The sequence below is a fragment of the Athene noctua genome, chromosome Z, assembly GCF_965140245.1.
Source record: "Athene noctua chromosome Z, bAthNoc1.hap1.1, whole genome shotgun sequence".
In the NCBI taxonomy this organism is placed as follows: domain Eukaryota; kingdom Metazoa; phylum Chordata; class Aves; order Strigiformes; family Strigidae; genus Athene; species Athene noctua.
Genome location: NC_134077.1, coordinates 1196226 through 1213276, shown reverse-complemented (window position 1 = coordinate 1213276; position 17051 = coordinate 1196226). Strand labels below are relative to the sequence as shown.

At 47.5% G+C, this 17051-nt stretch overlaps 1 protein-coding gene across 22 annotated transcripts in view; it reads right to left on the bottom strand.

Annotated features, from left to right (window-relative positions):
• Positions 1 to 9048, bottom strand: part of TCF4 (transcription factor 4) — a 238988-nt gene extending 229940 nt beyond the window's left edge. For 11 of the 22 annotated variants that reach the window (XM_074931260.1, XM_074931263.1, XM_074931261.1 and 8 more), the window contains exons 1-2: positions 6710 to 7165; positions 4946 to 5018 (exon numbers count right to left, since the gene is read on the bottom strand). In XM_074931260.1, coding sequence (XP_074787361.1) covers positions 4946 to 5018; positions 6710 to 7000 — 364 coding nt within the window. In that variant the 5' untranslated portion in view covers positions 7001 to 7165. The other 11 variants (XR_012635482.1, XR_012635483.1, XM_074931270.1 and 8 more) reach the window with 10 other exon arrangements.
• Between the last annotated feature and the right edge of the window lie 8003 nt (positions 9049 to 17051).

The window sequence follows — 17051 nt, the reverse complement described above, 5'->3', positions numbered from 1 at the left end:
TGAGTGATTGTAGGTGGCTGTGTCTCTGGAACGTCCTCTGCAGGATACACTCAGTTTGCCACTGCGAGCAAGAAACAAACTCCGAAGTAACCTCTCTTCTTTGTAACTAAATATTTAGCTCCTCCAAGTATGCACTACGGTATCTCAGGCCAATTCAAATACCATAGCGTGGGTCTTTTTCTGCCCCCACAGTACTCTCTTTAATAGGACTCGGAGGGGAGGAGGATCGAACGCTTCACAAGTAAACATAGCTGGAAGGATGGGAGGTAACTAGCATTCTTCTTCTTCTTAATCATAATTACGAAACATTACGGATGAAAAATATGGAAGCAGTTGCCTTTGTGTATCCCCGTAGCTAAAGCCTGAAGGATTTTTCAACAGGCGGAACAAGAGAGGGGTATTACAAAGCAGAGGCAGGGGCTAGCAGCGCCCGGCGGGGCGGGGGGCCGGAGGGGCCGGGGCTCGAGGTGCTGTGCCCCGTGTGCTGCAGACCTGGAATGCCGCCTGGCAAACGCAGGAACGTGGTGCAACACGCAAGCAGAGCCAACACCCAAATTCAATCATCATTTGCTGCGTTTTCTGACATAGGCCATTACAAATGGGGACTACCCTCCAGAGCCACCTATGGAACTGCGGTAGCTGCGCACCTACTGCCCTTCTTCCCCTTCATCATCAGGAGTCATTTTCTAATCCATATGCCTACAATTTCTCATGTGCTACTTTTATTTTTCCCCACAATAAAACCCATTCTTCCCAAATCCTCCCTGGTAAAGGGTGTACACTCCCCTAGCACACACACACACACGTTATCCCTACAGACAGCAGCGGGACCTGTGCGCGCATCCGGAGATGTGCCAAACCTGAGTGGCTACCAAAATGTTTTCAAGATAAAGACTGTATTTAATGCAGGTTTTTCTGATGATCAACCAATAATAGCAAAATTTTGTACCTTTCCCAGAAGGCCACACTCCAAAAATGAACTGTACTTAAAAACTGTATTTGGTTCTGTACTTAAAAACTGAATTTGTTTAGAATTTACTCACAGACACATCCAATATATTAAAAAAAAAAAAAAAAAAAGAGGACTTCAAAACCAAGCTGAATTTGTGATTCCCTAGTTAAACATGTATTAATTTTGTAATTGCTGTTATTCTAATGCAGGACGAGCCCTAATCAAACTAATGGCAAAATTAAAAGCAAGCCTTTAAATCCTTTAAACTGACTTCACTTTATCCAGTGATGTCTGTGCTAGCAAAGATTTTAGATTTTTTTTTTTGTGTGTGTGTGTGTGTATGTGCAATAGGAATGGCCAATCATAAGAATTCAGTTATTCTACTGCTGCTCACACCCACACAATATTCAAACATATACATAGTGGGCAATCTATAACAGATGCTTGAAAACTTAGGTAAAATTAAATACTGAAAATAGAAGAAGCAGAAATTGAACATAATCAGGAAGATGTGGGCTTTGATTTAACAGTTCAAAAACCGAAATATGCCAAATGTGACAGACCTAGCAAATCCTTCAGCACACAATTGTTGAAAAACTGCTGCAAAATCCATTCCCAAAATCGAGCACCATCTCATCTTTCCCTCATTTTACAATGGCTCGCACTTAAGATTATGACAAATGCTTTTACTGCAGAAGCTTGGGTAAAGTGCTCAGAAAATTTTAGAAGATGGGGGAAAATTCATTTTATTTTGGCAACTGTCCTAAAAATAAGGAAAAAAAAAAAAGAAACCAGAAAAACCCTGCTTAATTCTAATAGATATGTATTGTTCAATTTAAGTAACAGGTATTAAATCACTTTACAAATACAATATACATTTGAGGCAACTCCAGGGGAGTTTTCTTAAAAATAATTTCAGTGTTCACCAATTCTCCCTGTTAAGGTCAGAGTCTCTAAACCAGCATGGCTGAATTGTTTTAGTGCTCTCTGCTGAACACCTGCAAACATCAAACAAAAACTCCTGGTCCTTTACTGGGTTGACAAAAGCCTTTCATGTGAAAAATGCTCCATGGGAATGTCACGGCTGTGGCTCAGGTTACATTCCTTTCTCCCTTGCAGCCCTCACCAGTTCTTAACATGGTAAGAAGCCATGTTTGTGAAATTAAAGATTAAAAGGAAATGTGGCTTTACTTTATTTTCATTCACACATTACAAATCACAATAGAGCATCATATATTAGATGAGTAAAAAGCTATTAAGATGACTTTAAGCATGAAATATTACCACGCTTCTTAAAGTACAGTTAGTTTCACTTCACTGCTTGGAATTACTTTCTTTGGGGTCTTTTTTTTTTTTTTTTTTTCCCTCCCCCTATAAGAGAAGTTTCGGGTTAATGCAGAGGAGTGATATCTGTGGTTCCCCATCTCAGTAAATAGAATTTTTAAAAGAGGACCGTTAAGAGAAGGTCAGCTCAAACTTCAGAAGGGCATCTCTCCAGGAGAAGACCAGGCTGCATTTGCATCCCTAAAATTCCATATTACCCGCATGCATAACTAGAATAATAAACTGTGCTCACATCTTATTACTGGAGCTACCTTAAATCCTTCCACGTAGTTAGAGAAAACAGCTCTTGAAGCAGTTGTCTGGGCGCTATCATCCCAAACCTGAATTTCTCAAGTCCTGGCTCATACAGCACCGCACACCAACACTGCGAAGCAGCGAGCCTCTCGCACACAGCCAGCTGGCCAGCAAGAGCCCAGGGAAACAATAGCCACGCTTCTCCTGCACGCAGCTGTACCTTCAGGCCACACACCCACCCCAGCACCACCGAGGGACAAGTCCCTGGCACCTAGCTTCTGACAACTTTTTCGAAATCACTGATCACTCACTACGAAACTCCCCGACTAATAACCGAGCAACAGATATTTGTACAGTAAATTCAGACTGATTCTCCCTTAGAGGAGCGCACCCTGTGCTGCCTGCCAGCCTGCGAACAGCCTACCAACACACAGCAGACGTCCCCTTATCAAGCAGGGTGCTTCATCCTCCACCATCAGACTGGTGTATTCAAGCATCCACACGTTGTTACAGGCTGGGAGAGTTCAGGTGTTATTTTAAACGGTCTACACCTTAATATTACTAGCTCACTTCAGCTCATTAAATTATCTGTACGTCTAAAAGGATGCGTCAAAGTTACTTTGATGCTTTCAGCTTTAGAGACAATAAAATCCAACGTAACCCCTCGCTTTCCCTCACTCTTCAGATTTGCCACCCTGCGGTATTTCTGACCAAAATGACTTCATAGATGAGCTTTACAATGCATTTATTAAATATCACTACCTAGGCAAGTGCTGTTAGCCCAAGTGTTTGTTGCTGCATTGACTGGTATATAAGCATGACAAATTGATTTGTCTGGCACAAACACTCTTTGCTTCTCTCCAGTTAAAACAAATACAGTCAATATCATGTATTCGGTTAAATCAGTTATTAAAATTATGTAATTCAGAAAAATGACAAAAAATAGGATTAAAATCATTAGCTTGGGAGATACAAGGCAAATTACGTTTTGGAAAGTTGTTCAAACCTAACAGGAAAATTCTCCAAGTCACTGCATTGATAATATAACCAAATTTGTCAAGGTAAAACAAAACCACATTCTTATTTTGAAAGTCTGAATACAATAAAATTCACAAAATGAGTGCTTAATAATTGTAGGTGGCGTTTGATCTAGTATCTTAAAAATAGATATTACAGGCTACCTTCAAATTAGGAAGTCCTTCTTTGGAAATAAAAAGTTGATTTGAGGTACTAGTGCATTTAATAAAAATGGCTATACCGAACACACAGAAGAGGTTCCTTTAATTGAGTACAAACTGCAAATACCAGGCATGAAACTATATGCAATGACGTGTTTATATCTAGATATCCACTGGCAGTTCGCAGTGAAGACTTGTCCAAATTTACCATCTGATTTAGAACAGTACTCTGTGTATAACAATACTACGTACAGTGTGTTGGTATGTGTAATTGCCTGTGCTTTGAAAACACTGCAACTCTCCACCCGGAGATGTGTGTGTGTCCTGTCCAAAACCCCACATCCGCAAGGCAGGGAACCCTCTTAAACGAACTTAATAGAAGAGTAAAGAAATTTCAAATGCGTAAGTATCTTTGCTCGTTTTACTTCTAATTTGTCAGGCATATAAAAGCCTCTATATAAAACTTTAGTTGCCAGACAATTATTGTCCACATATGTTCTACCGCAACGAGCTCTGATATTTCTTTTGTCATCAAACAGGACTCCTGTTTTTATGGAATGCAGAAGTTGCCCATAGAGTACTACTGCAGCCAAATAAACAAACATACAAACAAACAAATCCTCCAGTTCAATTTCAAGGACTCTTCAAAAAGCAGTCAAATATTTTGAAAGAAAATGCCCCTGCCTTCCACCAGGAAAAGAAACCAGCCTGAAGATTTTAATTCACCGAAAAATTATTTCATCAGCAAACAGTGATCTCCAATACTAAAGAGTTCTTTTCCCGGAAGAGGTTGGTGTTTATACTCGGATCCTTGCTTATTTATTTATTTAATTTAAGCAGCCTTCAATTTTTATTCACAAAATTAATTCTCACGCAAGATGTTTTGCTTAGCATTTCTGACAGACAAAAGACAGCAGCTGAAACTGTAAATAAAATTCTCCAGTGCTAAGTTTAAAAAAGAAGAAGATTTTAACTAGCTCACCTTGAACAATTACAGTGAGGACAAGTTTGGGTTTGTTTTTTTTTAAATCAGAAAGGCATGGAAATACTGTGAAAATATCCCAGCCTTGTGGAAATAATATTAATAATAGTAACAGCCAGCGCTTAGGAATAATTCCGCTCAAATCTGAATGAATCTGCTCCCCAGAAGAGATTAACAGAACCACAACAAAGGTAATGCCTATGGATAAATAACTAACAACATTTTAACTACATACGAAACAAAAATTTTACATACTTGAGCCAGTAAAATGTCCACTTGCCAAGGAAGTTGGTCCATTTTTCCCACTGCTCACAGGAGGTGAAAACATCTAAAAAAAACAAAGAGGCATTACTACTGGAAAACAAGAGATTCCCGAGTCCACTGTTAGTCAAAAGTTCCTTCCACATTCACTGTGAACTACGTTCATAGTTTGTCTATCACGAAACATCATCCCCCACAGACCTGAAAACGAGTCAATATTTCTTACAGCCCCCACCAGCCCCTCGCCACCATCATCACGTTTTTATTAGGCTCATTAGCTCCCCAAACAATATTCGCTTCCCGAAGAGCCTGAGCAATCCCAGTCCCCAGCAGCGTGCTCCAGGCTGGGAAGCGGGGCTCGCTCCCCTCTCCAACTCTCACGCTGACAAAGGCGAAAAAAGTTTTTTTTTGCTGAAACCTTGGCCATAAATGTAGCAATGTCCATTTCCATCCCGCTTTAGGATTTGCCTGTCATATGTGAACCCAAAGAATAATAATGCAAAGTGCCACCTGCCCTAAATTCTCATTTCGTCTCTAACACGAGAGCAATTTGAAGCAAGGCTCTCTCCCTCTCCCCCTCTCTCTCCCTCTCTCTCGCTCCCTCTCTCTCTCCCTAGCATTTATTTCGACCCTAATTGGTTTCTCTCTTCTTCGACGTGTCTAGTGGATAATACGCACCTTCCCTGAGTCAGAGCCTGCAAAAAGCGAAGGAACAAATGGAAAAAGTGCAACAAGCAAAGAGGGGGCTGCAAAGCTGCCTCAGGCTACGTTTCCTGGCCCAACTTCCCCAAGCCATTCCTCCAAAGCCAAGTCTGGAGCAGCAGCAGCAGCACCAGCCTGAAGCAGCCTCATTTTACACGGGGAGGGGGGGGTCAGGGGTTTGCGGGGTGTTGCTGGTCTTTAGGAACAGACATGCATCTCGCAGCAAACTGATTCTCCCCTAAAATAAATAAATAACTGGGTAGAGAGATACTCCTGACATATTGGGGGGAAGGGAGGGGATGGGGAGAGGAAGGAAGGGGCTGGGAGGGGGAGGGGGAGCCTGACAAAACTAGACAAGTGCACACGTCCGGATTAACGTTTGGCCTCCAAACCAGCCCAAAGAGACAAAAAGTACTTTTTTTTTTTTTTCACTTTTTTTTTTTAAAAAAAAAAAAGCACCATCTAGCTGGGGGGCTTCGGAAAAGATTGGAGCAGTTTTAATGACAGCAGAAGCCATATGAGATTTCAGTGAAAACTTTAAACTGAGACAGTCATGGATTTCTTTGCACTTTCCATGTGCCAAAAAATGAAACAAGGGAAGAACTGAAAATAGAATATAAGCAACTAATTAGCAATTAATTAGTTCATGTGCCAACAACGCTATAAAACGTAAAGCACAATAAAAGTGCTAGATATTGTTATTAACTAATGATGAGAAATGTTCGGTTTTCGGGGCGTCTCTTTTTGTATGAATTATTTTAGACATCCAAGACATTAAAATAAGCTGCGAACACGATTGCATCTCCCATCACATACAATAAGAAATAATAAAATGACTCTTAATTTTTGCTTTTCTTTTTTTTAAAAAGCAAAAAGATATTTACCATGGTTCTAGCTGCTGATTAAAAATTGCCCAATGTACTTCAGATCACAGTTTTGTTTTGGTTTTGTTGGTTCGGTTTTTGGTTTGTTTTTTTTTTTTTTTTTTCAGTTTAACAGATCAGCTAGAAGATATTTTTTTTACAGCTGTTGTTAATTTCCACCGTTGTTTCTTACCGCACTGAAATCCAGTAAATCACTCAGTTCTTTGTCCGTCCCTAAGGCAGCCATTCGCTGTTGGTGATGCATTTTAGCAAAATCACACAAACCTAGAAACATGGAAATAACCGCAATCAGAAACCCAGTCCCGAGCCTTGCAGGAAACACAATCGGATTTTTCAGGGGGGTGGGGGTCGGGGGGTGGGTAGTTGAGAAGAAGGGAGGGAAAAAAGATGGAGGGGCAGCAAAAACAACAACAACAAAAAGCGATCTTGTATTTCCAAAGAGGCGATCGAAACCCGGTAACATCCACTCTAAACCCAAATCCGGAGGAGAAAAAAAAAGAAAAAGCCTCGCTCCCGGAGCATCATTTATGCAACAGGAGGTTCAGCGAGGAATGAATGAGGATCCCAGAGCAGAAACTACAGCCATCCGCTCCCAACTTTTTCCCCTTCTTCTTCCACGCAAAGTAGCGTTTAGAGGCAGAAACGGCAAACAGCGATAACAGCGAGGGGGGGAAGGAAAAAAAAAAAAAAAAAAAAAAAAAGGCAAAGTCGCGCAGGCTACGGAGGCGCCGGTGCGGAGGGACGCGGGGCGGGGGTGGAGGGGCCGGGAGGGAAGCAGAGAGCAGCCTTTGACAATTAGCCCCAATTTCTAATTTGCGAAGGGAGTGGGAGGGGGGGGACACACAATAACAACAACCCGGCAGCGGCTCAGGCCTGTGCGGAGGCAGCGGCTCCTCCGACCGCCGGGGGGGGGGGGGGGGGGGGGAAGGGGTGCGGAGCGGAGCGGAGCGGAGCAGCGCGGAGCCCGGCGGAGCGGCCGCCTCGCCTCCCCGCAGCCGCGTAACCCACCGCCGCGCCGGCGGCTCCGCGCCCGCCCGCGCAAGTGCCCCGCCGCCGCCCGCGGAGCGGAGCGCGGGGCCGGGCGCCGCCGCCGCCGCCTCCGTACCCGCCGCTCATGGAGCTGCAGCTCCCGGCCCGCCGCCGCCTCCCGCCCGCGCCGCACTTTTGCGGGGATTATACTTTAAATTTTCCCCAGCTCGCGCACATCCACATGGCAAAGCGAGTTTATACGAGGCTGCAAATACACGTGACGCGCAGACTTTGCCAAGAGGAACAATATTTTTTTTTTTTTTATTATTCTGCTTTGTTTTGGTTTGTTTGTGATCATCTTCCCCCCCCCCCCCCCTCCAATCCCTACAGCTAAATTTCCAAGCCGAGCTTTTCGCTTTACCCAGCGCGTTGCTGCAAACTTCGCAAAAATCAGCCCTTTACTTCGCTTTACGCTCAAGTTTCTGGGGACGATGCCAGCGGCCCCCCCCTCCCCCCTCAGCATGTTATACTTTTTATTTTACATTTTGCTATTGCAGGCCCGACACACTCCACAAAAACTAGTTCGACTTCATTTTCCGGTAGGAAATAAAAGCACCGAGTTACCACGCTTGGCGTTTGCACCTTGGTGTGTATCTCACACGTGTAATTACACCGTGTGTATATATATATATATATAAAATATGTATATTTATACACGCGAGCAATTATGTGTGCACACACGCGGTTTAGTTTCTATTTGCATTTACACACCGAATAACTTGCACCTCTTTTTAAATAACACATTGGGATCGACAGTTTAGGAAAAAAAATTAAAAAAAAAAAAAAAACACAGACAAGTTACTCTAACAGCAAATTGGAACTTTACCTTAAATGGCCACAAATATGTTCACAATATTCCAAGGGGGAAAAAAAAAAGGAACAAAAATAATAAAAAAAAAAAAAAGAGAGGAATCTTCTGCCAAAGTGCTTTATTATCTCACACGTGTGTGACCCTCCAAAACCACGAAAAAGTACTGTAAGTGTCAGTCCTGCTCCGGGGTACTCCACAGCTTTACAGGAACCCTACACCTGGCTTTGTTGGGATTTGGGGTTCCCGACCACCAAACGCCCGCCACCAGCTCCCCCACCCAGACAGCCGAGCCGCCAGCCAGCCAGCCAAAAAAAAAAAAAAAAAAAAAAAATCTAAAAAAAAAAAAAAAAGGAAAAAAGAAGGTCCGACAACTTTTCCCTCTATTGTTTTTACAAACACATGGTGACTGACAAACTGCGAGCGCCGTGGCGGCTCGGGGACTTTCCCCTCTGTCCTTCCTTTGGGAGAGAGAGAGAGAGAGAGAGAGAGGGAAAAAAAAAAAAAAAAAAAAAAAAAAAGCGCAAAACCCCCAGAGCGAGCGCGGAGCCGCCCGTCCCAAACTTGTTCCAAGTTTACAGCGCTCTCCTCCTCCTCCTCCTCACCACCACGGCCTCCCCCGCGGAGACGCGGATAATAGCATCTTGCCCGGGAAGACACATCGCCAGCCGCTCACATCCGGGCAATGCCCGCCGCCTTATAAACGCCGCCGCCGCCGCCGCCGCGCCGCCGCTCGCAGACAATGACGAGGGAGGGAGGGAGGCGGGCGGGACGGCGCGGCGCGGGGCCACCAAGATGGAGGGGCCCCGCCGCCCCCCCCACACACACAGCCCTACGCGCGCACACACACACACGCGGAGCGGCCGCGCCCGCGGGGGGAAGGTACCCCTCCGCCGCGCATTTTGCGCGGGGTGGGTCTCATGGCTTCCCCCCCCCCCCGCGCGCAGGGTGAGGGGACGGGGGGGGGGCGCAGGCTGCCGTCGTCACGGCGGGCAGCGGGGTTAGTTTGGTTTTATTTGGGTGTCGTGGTTTTGTTTTTTTTTTTTATTTCGGCGATGGTGCGCTGAACGCTTCCTGCAAATTCAGATGTGCGAGTGGATGGGAAAGGGCTGAGGGAGCAAAGGGAGGAAGCGGTGCAGGTGGGGGACGAGCAGCGGGGCCCAGGGGTGACAAATGCCAAGTGGGGTGCTGCTCGGGACGGCCAGGGCTCCCCGTGTCTCACCCTTCGCCTCACTGAGAGGCTCTGTGGCGATCAAGACGCGTTCTCGCACCCACATTCCTCTGCCAGGCCTAGGGATGAAAGTGTAAACCTAAAAGCAGTAACAGAAAAGTAAAGGTGCCATAAATGTCAACCTTGTGCCACCAGAGGAAGCGCCCAGGGAGGGTGCCCTGGCCCGGAGCGAGGAACGGGCACTGTGGGGCAAGCAGCCACAGCTACACCCCCCACAAAACTTTCAGCTTTCTAGATTGCAGGCCTCATTTTCTCTATCTTCCCCCTGAGCCTCTCCTGGAGTGGAAAATGAAGTGTTCTCTTTTCCACCGCGCACATGCTGCAATACGCTCAGAGATACTCTCGGATAAGGCCACGCCGTCATCTGCACCCCACGGCGAGGGGGACACAGAAAGGACTTAAAAGATAAGGGCCTTTCCAAAGGGCACAGAGCGCAGACACACCGTGTAATACCTGCTCACTCTTCACTGTGGAAATACCACCAGGTCGGTGCCGGTGCCCCCTCAGCAGTGCTCCAGAAGCTGCCTTCCCGCAGAGTACCTACCAAGGTGGTGAACGAGGCCATCTTCCAGCATGGGTGTAAAGCCAAGCGGGTGCTAAAATGGCCGCCTGGGAGGGAGGTGCCCCTGCCAACCTGGAGGTCACACACACGGGGGGGGGGATACCTGGTCTAAACGGGGACTCCCTCCGTAGCTGGAGGCTGGGTTTGTTCTTGGAATCAGAACTGCCGGCACCGTGCTCCTCGGGAGCCCCCAAAGCCACCAGCACCCCCATTTCTCACGCCAAGGAATGGTTCAGAGAGAACCTGCCCGTCGCGCTTCCAGCTGAGCTGCCGGCCCTTGTGGAAGTCAAGTCCCAAAGTAGCATCGAGTTGGGTGCCTCCAGCGACGACTCCATCCTGTGTCGCATACAGCTCTGTGCTTCTTCCTCGGGCCATCCAGCACCCATTTCAGAATAACTCAGCAAAGCTTCTGTGCGTCCTGCCTGTGGGGAACGGCACAGATGTCCTTCCAGGAAGAGGTGGCACCCACTGCCACGAGGGCTCCATCGTCTGCCCCAGCCGTGACAGTTGGACAAGGGGACCTGTTCACAGGCTGGCACACGGGGAGAGTGTCTAAGATGGGTGACGCTGTGTGGGATGTGTGTGCGCAGAGCTGCGATGGTCCCTGTGGGTGTAAGTCATCCAGGCAGTGCAGGCACGCTGGGCAGCTTCAGGTGCCAGCAGAAGTCCAAGGCATGGATGATGTGAGCAGTCAGGATTGTGGCCTCAGGAGACCTGTGGGAACACTTCGAGGACTGTACACAGTCAAGATTAACTTACTGCTTTTAGCATATCATCTTCAATTTGTCTTCAGTAACTGTCTTGATGGCCAGAGTACCAGGTTCGGGGAGGCTCTGAGGCTGGAACTGTTCCCCAACACAGCCGCCGGGACCCGTCTGCGTGTTCCATCGTGCTTCCCGCCAGAGATGTTTCTTTGATCGTCTCATAGATGAGGAGTAGATGCAGGGAAGCAGCAAGAGTAGCGTGCCCCGTGACCAAAGGCAAGCTGGGAGCTGTTGGCTGCCACCGGTGGGGCACAGACTGCAGCCCCGAGGCAGATGATGGCCCAAAGTCCCCTGGCCCTGATGTGGATGATGGGGTTCAGTCCCACGGCCTCTGGCAGGTGAGCAGAGCGGGGTGGGGACCGCCACAGCCCACCCCCAGCACAGCTCTCCACACAAAGGTCAGTACCTCACAATGAGGCCTGAGGTCACTCAGGAAGCCCAGCAAGGGCCTGGGAGCTTTGAGAGATAGGGCAGCCCTTCCCTCTGCTGTACCCCCAGGAGGACTGGGTCAAAATGGCGCCCCTGTGCCACAGACAGGGGCGGGGACAGGCGCCGGGGGGAGACTCGGGGCCAAAATGGAGGCCCTGTGCCACAGACAGGGGCTGGGACAAGCCCCGGGGTGGGGCCAAAATGGCGCCCCTGTGCCACAGGCAGGGGCTGGGACAGGCGCCGGGGGGAGATTCAGGGCCAAAATGGACGCCCTGTGCCACAGGCAGGGGCTGGGACAGGCGCCGGGGGGAGACTCGGGGCCAAAATGGCGCCCCTGTACCACAGGCAGGGGCTGGGACAGGCGCCGGGGGGAGACTCGGGGCCAAAATGGAGGCCCTGTGCCACAGGCAGGGGCTGGGATAAACCCCGGGGTGGGGCCAAAATGGCGCCCCTGTGCCACAGGCAGGGGCTGGGACAGGCCCCGGGGGGAGATTCAGGGCCAAAATGGACGCCCTGTGCCACAGACAGGGGCTGGGACAGGCGCCGGGGGGAGATTCAGGGCCAAAATGGCGCCCCTGTGCCACAGACAGGGGCTGGGACCGGCCCCGGGGGCGGCTCAGGGCCACTCGGGCTGCCTGGAGCCGGGCCGGCCGGGTGCCGCCCTGCCCTGCCCTGCCCTGCCCTGCCCTCCCCTCGGGAGGCGGCCGCTCAGGGGCCTGGCTCCGGCCTGCAGGCCCGCGCCTGGCCGCGCGGGTGGTGTGAGCCCCAGGGCACCGTCCCCTCACGGGTGTTCAGCGGGTGAAAGGCTGCAGAGCCCCCCAGAGCGACGCGGCCCAGCCTGGCGCCACACAAAGGTACGCTGTGCCCTCGGCCCGGCCGGCGGGGGCTGAGGCAGGGCGGCGGGCGCGGGGCCAGGGCAGAGGGGAGGTGATGGCGGGAGCTCCTCGCTCGCTTTACCTCAGGAATGGGTGTCAGGGGGCTTGGCAGGCTGGTAGGGCTCAGAGCGCAGCCATTTCCCTCTATTATTGAAGTTTTTTTTATCTGTGAGTTATTATTCCCTTGGCACCCACAGTGGTCTTAGCACTGTACGTGGTACAAAGAAAAGACAGGGCCGGTGCCAAATTACTTATTGTTTAAAATGCAGATTTTAAAAAATTTTATTATTTTTTTCCTCAAAGTGAATCAATACAGAGAAAACCAGAGGGGGGGGGGGGCGGGAAATAGTGTGAGCCCACAGAGGAGATACAAGGCTTTATTTAATTATTTAACCCAGTAATGTGTCCGGGATCTCCAGATACCACTGAAGAAATGAAGCATTAGTAGAAATTACTGGTAAAAATCGGGCCTGGTGAGTCCCGCTTTGGACGAGGTTCCTTCCCCGCGTCCGGAGAGGCGAGGTGAGCGGGGCTGCTGATGCCCTGGCAGGAAACCTTCCCGCCTGCGGGGCTCGGGGCCCTCCCGCAGGACAGTTGCCCCGTGAGGATCGAGAAAACTCCGAAATCACGGGCCTGCAGCATGTGCAGGGCTGTCCCAGCCCCCTTTCCTAATTCTCACTCTTCCCGCCGTATCACCGCCGCTGGTCGCGCTGTGCTCTGTCAGGGTTTCAGTGCAGCCTTTACCTTCTTTAAGCTCGCTACATTTCCTGGCCTGCTGCTGCTCTTCATCATGATTATACCGGGCGTGTCATTTCACTCTTTCAGAAGAAAGAAATTGTTAATGTAATAATTAGGGATGTAAATTACACCTGATTTGTGCCTGGCCTGTTCGGATATCAGCCATGTTTTAGTTCTGGATTAATCAAGTCATAATTAAATCCATTTTTAATATTAGCAATAACCGAAGCATTGGTGGTATTAAAGTAATATAAAAATGCACTACTTTCAGGGAAAATAGAGGTAAATATAATTATTCACCTCACAACAGTGAAATATTAATAAACCACAAAATGTAAATTTACGGTGACACGTAAGACTTCACGCATAGTAACACAAGTGAAGCTAGTTCCTGTAGCAAGACCTTGTCTTTCTGGAGTACTCTAGGTTGGCAGACTGAAAATGAATGCAGAAGCTAGGCTTAAAAATGGGCTATGGGGTTTTGTTTCTAACCGAAGTAGAAAAAGGAATAACAACTGCCGTAGTGGCCCCAGTATTATTTATTTTGCAATTTTAATCCACTGTATTTTATACTGTCCCCATATGTTCCGTTTTTCAGCGTGCCACGGAATTTTGTACGGACAATTCCCAAGTGCAGATGTTGCTGTGGACCGAGAGGGGCTGCTGGCAGTTGGGCCTTTTACCACCTCAGAAGACATGTGAAGCAGTTTGGAACCACGCGATGGTAGCTGGAGTGCTCTCTTAACGTGGTGAGCGGCATGACAAGTACCAGCTTTAGACAGAAGTTCACATCCTGAGGTTCCTGAATGTGTCTGTTAACTACATGTCTTCAAAGACAATTTTTTTTGCCCCGTCTGTAGGCTTTAATAACAGGATAGCAAAGTACTAGACTGCATTTTGTTCCAGTTTGGGGCTGGGATTGTGCCCTTTCCTTCCTATAAAAATCTATCAAAACATGGCTTTAGCATAAACCCGTGAAAAAGTTGAGCGTGCGCATGTTCAGTGGATACTTTATGGATTTGCAGATAAACTCTGGAAATTCTATCAGTCTCTCTTGAAAATAAATTGATCGATGTTGCGACATGCTGTCTTGCCACAATAACTGACGTCATGGAAGAACTCAGGTGGAAATTGCTAATTCTGGCGGGGTGGCACCCGCGGCCTGCTGACGGTGCCACTAACGAGTCCTCGGGCCACGCACCGAACACGGGCGGCAGAACACGGGGCTGTGTGGCACTTTGCTCAGTGAGCACGGTCTGCTCTGCGCACGCGACTGGGACAGTAATGAAGACAAAAAGCTTCTCTGAGCTTTTTTTTCCGGTGAGTCATTTTTAAAGGAACGGGGCTGAAACCACAGCATTATTGCTCATGACTCCTTCCATGGGAGTTGCCTTTCTTTGCTTGGATATGCTCTAAGTAATGTGTAGTGAGAGGTAATTTTTTCAAAAACTGTATATTTTTGCTGCTGAATTGAGAAGATACATGTGTTTTTCCCAGAGATAACACCTTGCAGTTGTCTCCCTCCCATTCGCTTCTTTGCTATTTAAGACTGAAAACGGGCAGAGGACTGTAAGCCACACTCATCTATAAAATACTACACTTCACTTTATTCATAATGGTGGTTCAGATATTGAGTGTTAAACCACCAGAATAGAAAAGCAAGTCAATAGTTTCCACAAGGTCAGAAATGAGAAGTTGAGATCTGCTGAGTTTCTATAAAACAGTCTAAGGCCAGGATGCCCAGCCTGTGCCCTGTGAAGCTGCAGCGTAGATGAACTCCCCACTTGAGTGTAACTATGCTGATAGTCCATGAAAGTGAGCTAGCAGTAGTAAACTGAGGGACCCTTCACCAAAACGAAGTCCAGGTATTGCAGAACAGTTCTAATAAAAAGCCTTAGAAGTGTTTGTTCCAGACAGAGATGGTAGTGGCGTGTATTTTTAGGCTACATAACACATGCCTGTGAGAAAGTTACTACTGGTCTTTTTTTGGGAGAAAGTCTAACACCCTCAGTGTTTGAGATATGTCAGGATTCAGGTTGGGTGAATTATAAACTGGTAAAAAGTGTTATTTCTCTTCTTTCACTTGCAGCTGCTTAAATACACAAGAATATTCTCAGTGCCCGTGCTGCCCTCAGAGCTGGGGAGTGGAGCCTCAGCTCAGAGACTGCGAGGAGCTGATGGAGCACAGCAGAGGACCAAGCTTGACTCCCCAGCCATCCCTCAGAGCCATACCATCCAAACCCTGCTGCCTTCCCATGAGGTAGGAACCTGTTCAACACCAAACTGCGGGTAGGGAGGAAAAAAAAAGGCTTAGGAAGGGTTTCCAGACCTCCCCAACAGTACCAGTAGGTGCCCTCAAGCTGTGGAGTGAGGCACACCTGTGAGAAGAGGGGGAGACAACTGAGATGACAAGGTTGGGCCAAGGTAGTCTCCTTATTTTCCCTCCTGCTAATCTTGTAGATTAAAGAGTTGTGATCCAGAGCTGCCGTGGTAGTTTTTGTGATGAAGCAGGGGTGGAACAAAGTTAAACTTAATAAATCATAGAGAATAAATTCCCAAACCACTAAACTGCCTGCTTCTCCTCCCCCTGTAAAAAGTGGCAAAACGAAGTGCAAAAAAAGCTTTATAGTTTCCATGCGACATCTAATACCTCCCTTTGTGCTTCCTTGTTATATTCTGCTTCATTTGAGAAAGAAGGCAAAAAGCAAGGGGACAGAACTATGGTTGAAGTACTTTGTGACATCAGTAATTATTTTTATTGCTTAATTATATAGTTAAATATATATTTTTTCTATAGTTTGTGGTGTATTTTATAATTATAGGCATTTTTAAGTCTTCTCTGCTTCACAAGTATGTATGGGCTAAGCCACATTTGCAAGGGACCTTGAATCTGTAGTACATCATGTAAATGATAAACATTTTTAGTGGTTAAATCCCATTGTCATTGCGTCAAAATTCTCATTAGAGCTACCTTCTCGTTAGAACAAACGGGAGGTTTAAGTAAGGACTGAAAACATTCATCATGGTAAAACTGCTGAGGGACAAAGAAAGAGGTACCAAGACATTTCCTAAGAACAACCTCCAAATCCTTGCTGCAGACTTCAGTAGTAGGAGGCTGAGATAATGAACTGGAGGAAGAAATTTGGCCTTTGCTGATTGAAACGCTTTTGCTTGAGGTGCTTGAGGTGTCTTGAGGAGGGGTTGGAGTGTCCTACCCCCTGCCCTTTTGTCACGACACTTGCCCACTTCACCTGTGCCCCTGTCAGCAGCGAGGCTTCCCTAGAAGTGAGGGTGGGACTGACGATGCCTCCTGAGAGGGGTGTCCAAGGGGCCCTAGGAGACATCTGCTTTAATCATTGTAAATTTTTACTGCTGACTTTGGGATTAAATAGGATTTAAACAACTAAAATCTTACCTGGATCTCAGCTGAGAAGTCTGTGAGCCAGTGAGAAAAGCACATTGTTCTCGGGAGAGCGAGGACATGCCACTTCTGTCACCCGTACCTCTGGCACTTTGTTTTAAGCTCTGTGACACTTTGGCACTCTACAGCTGACATTTCTTTGTCAGCTCTTTCCCTTAACATTATTCTGCTCTTTTTTTGCAGTTGAAATGTGTTGTTTTTCCTTGTATGTTCATCAATGTGTTTCTTTAATCAGAAAGAGTAAAACGTTTGTCAAGGTCTGGCCCTTATGACTTCTAGGCTGAGGATTTTATGCCTCTTCCTCAGGTCTATCAGAGTGTGCCAGAGTCCTGCCCACTCTGATCAGAGGTTGTACAAGTCAGTGCCGCATTGTCAGGACTTTCAGAAAACCGTGTCACTGTGCAAATTCATAATCTATCAAATTCCATGCTCGTGTTTCCCGTCACAAGAGATCTGCGCTCCAGTACGAGATGAGGATTGAAAACTGAGTGTGACAGGAACGTGGTGTCAAACACGGATATCGTGGGCTGGCCAAGATCAGTAGGAATATCATAGGATTTTGTGTTTTCCTGAAAGGGAAGTACAAAGAGGGGAAAAAAAAAACCCCAAATGTCATTTTTAGTTAACCTTGCTAAGTGAAGTTCTGAGTGTCAGAAT